Source organism: Triticum dicoccoides, chromosome 5A (genome assembly GCF_002162155.2).
Source record: "Triticum dicoccoides isolate Atlit2015 ecotype Zavitan chromosome 5A, WEW_v2.0, whole genome shotgun sequence".
Classification (NCBI taxonomy): Eukaryota; Viridiplantae; Streptophyta; class Magnoliopsida; order Poales; family Poaceae; genus Triticum; species Triticum dicoccoides.
The window spans coordinates 303,576,206-303,579,230 of NC_041388.1; the positions used below are offsets into that span (position 1 = coordinate 303,576,206).

At 42.8% G+C, this 3,025-nt stretch overlaps 1 protein-coding gene across 1 annotated transcript in view; it reads left to right on the top strand.

The window, feature by feature from the left end:
* Positions 1-2,269, top strand: part of LOC119301138 (FRIGIDA-like protein 3) — a 5,155-nt gene extending 2,886 nt beyond the window's left edge. Inside the window, exons 3-4 of the mRNA XM_037578042.1 lie at positions 276-445; positions 1,637-2,269. Of these exons, the coding sequence (XP_037433939.1) occupies positions 276-445; positions 1,637-2,050 (584 nt within the window). The 3' untranslated portion in view covers positions 2,051-2,269. The remainder of the gene's footprint in view (positions 1-275; positions 446-1,636) is intronic.
* Positions 2,270-3,025: the final 756 nt, after the last annotated feature.

Consider the following 3,025-nt stretch of genomic DNA (forward strand, 5'->3'; position numbering starts at 1 on the left):
GCTGTTGTTGTATTGTGTTACAGATTATGTACCCTGAAGCATTTCCTTATCATATTTATGTATTTGATTGGTAAATGTATGTTGTGCAAACAGTCACTCTAATCTTGCATCTGTTTGATGGGATCAGCATTTGTTTGTCTTTCCCTCTGAGCCCTTGTCTTAACTGTTCATTTTCTTAGGGTTTTTCTATGTCTCTTATGCTATTTGCCTTTTCTCATTTATGATGTTTTTTTCTTGACAATAATTGATTCACTTATAGTGTTTCTTGAGGACAGGTGTCATTGGAGTTCTGGTGGATAGTGCAAGACCAATTGATGCAATTAACTTGGCCTACGCGTTTGGACTCACTGAACAGTTTGAGCCAGTGCAATTGCTGAAAGCATATCTGAGGGAGGTCAAGAAGGTGTCACATGCCAAGAATGGAAAAATGTCTCCTGGAGCACAGGTGTGCTTCTAGCTATTTCAGCAAAAGCAAATGATGTCTATCATGCATTTTTTTGCTGCAATAATACAATAAACTGTGCCTGCACTTCCACCAAATCACCAATTATTGAAGTGGACATGGGTTATTTTTTTGTGTTTTCTTCCTTTTGAAGTCTGATTAACAATTCTGCTATCTAACCAAAGTTGCTCACCCATCATGCTATGTTACTCAGGATATTTTTAAATAGCTGTGCTACGCAGATACCGTCAGTTTATTTGTAAGGGAAGGGCTTTGTTTTCATCTTGCTTAATTGTTCTATGATGAGACAAAGCCACTTGCACTTTTGGCTTTATTAGAGATCTACTCCCTCCGTTCCCAAATATTTGTCTTTCTAGACATTTCAAATGGTTACAACATACGAATGTATGTAGACATATTTTAGAGTGTAGATTCACTCATTTTGCTTCGTATGTGGTCATTTGTTGAAATCGCTAGGAAGACAAATATTTGGGAATGGAGGGAGTAATTACTATTACCAGACATCTGTTACTAACTACCTTCTATCTGTTTGCATCCAGTGATTTCAAGTTGTTAGTGGTGTAGTGGTTCAAAATTGTATTATTGTTTACTTATAAGTAGTCCTTAAATAGATCTGTATTGGATTTGATGACGCACAGAGGTGAAAATTGTCCATTCACCTGATGTCAGGAGCTTGAGGTAGGTTGTGGAGAAGTAGAATAATAGAGGGATATCTTAGCTTGCAAGCAATATAAAGTTAGTTGCCTCTTGCTTTTCGCTGTATGACACTGAATAATATACAAACTTTTTGCTGTTAGGCTTCTATGGTTCAGATTGTCAGGGAGCTCCTCGATTGTTTGCATCCTGTGATTTTAAGTTATTAGTGGTGTAGTGGTTCGAAATTCAATTAATACTTTACTTAAAGTAGTCCTTAAATAGATCAGTATTGGATTTGATGATGCACAGAGGTGAAATTTATCCATTCACCTGATTTCAGGAGGGATATCTTAAGCAATATAAAATTAGTTGCCTGTTGCTTTTCGCTGTTTGGCACTGAATATTATATATAAACTTTCTAGAGCGGTTGGGTTGCCCATTGGCCTTTTCATGTCGGCATATGTGTGTAAACATGTTATCTGCATCTATCTAGTACACTTGATACAATCTGTTGGATAACAGCCATTCCCTTTTCAGAATGAGATGAATGAGCGTGAGCTGTCTGCACTGAAAGCTGTGATCAAGTGCGTCGAGGAGCACAAACTGGAGGAGCAATATCCGGTGGACCCACTTCAGAAAAGGGTGATTCAGCTGGAGAAGGCCAAGGCAGACAAGAGGAGGGCTGTCGAAGCCGCCAAGCCACAGTCCAAGAGGCCGCGTGCCAACGGATTGCTCTATGCACCCCGTGTCACCAGCTTCCCCGAGAAGAGCTTCTACCAGGCAACACCAGAGAGGCACCCATACCCTTACGAAAGGCAGTTTGTGTACGGCGCCGAGGCCCACCACCACCCTACGATGATGAACGCGGCTCCCTACACCATCTCACCCGCCCACACGCCGTACTACGGTAATGGCTACCCGGTGCAGTACCAGGTACCTTATATCCACTAATGGGGGAGAGCTACAATGGCTCTTCCCTAACACTATCCCTAGCTTTTAACCTTCCGCTGTTGTTGTAGTTGTACCAAGTCATCTAGCTAGTTTGCCTAGCTGAAAATAGTTGGACCACTCGCTTGTGTGTGTGCTATGAGTGGCTATTGTGAGAATCTGTTAATTTTATGTCACGACTTATGACATAATTTACTTCTAATGTCTAGTTGTTTTAATCAACGTATCTTCTTCGTACGCTGATATATGCTTTGTCTATACGGCGATGAGTCTGCTTCTCGGTCGTGGTTGCAACCAATGTGGAGCTCATCTTTACTGTTCTTTCGTCATTGCGGTGCTTCATCCATGGAGATCAGGAACTGCAGGTAACCGAACCTTTCGTCATTGCGGTGCTTCATCCATGGAGCTCAGGAACTGCAGGTAACCGAACATAAGACGTCGTGATATGTGATCAGTTTTGGAGAGGCAGGTAACTAAGCATAGCGGTGGGCTTGCTGTCAATGAATTGCTATGTTTACACGGTACCAGCTGAAAGCCCAGCCTACGACTATAGTTGCTACAAACGCCACATAAGGGAAGTGATTTCTATTTAAATTTCGAGCCCTTCTGCTTACTCGCTCCTACAAATAGTCTTCCAAGACGAGGATACGGCAGTGCTCTTGGTGACGGTGTCCCCGATCAGGGACTTGCGCGAAGCCAGTCACAACGATAGTCAGCAAAGAACACTCGTGTGGTTTATGCGGTTTTGATTTCTTTTTTTGAAATCTATGCGGGCTTAAACCCTTGCTCACAGGCAAATAGGGGACTGCCATAGCCGCGATTTTAGGCCTGCTAGATTCAACCAACTGATTTCTTATTCTTGGAAAATGAGTCGGATCGCTCGTGCGCCACGTTGTCTCGTGGTTTCAGATCGAGCCCATTCCCTTTCTCTCTTCTCATGCACTTCCCTGTCGAGATGCGGCGTGGCCGCCGCCGGCT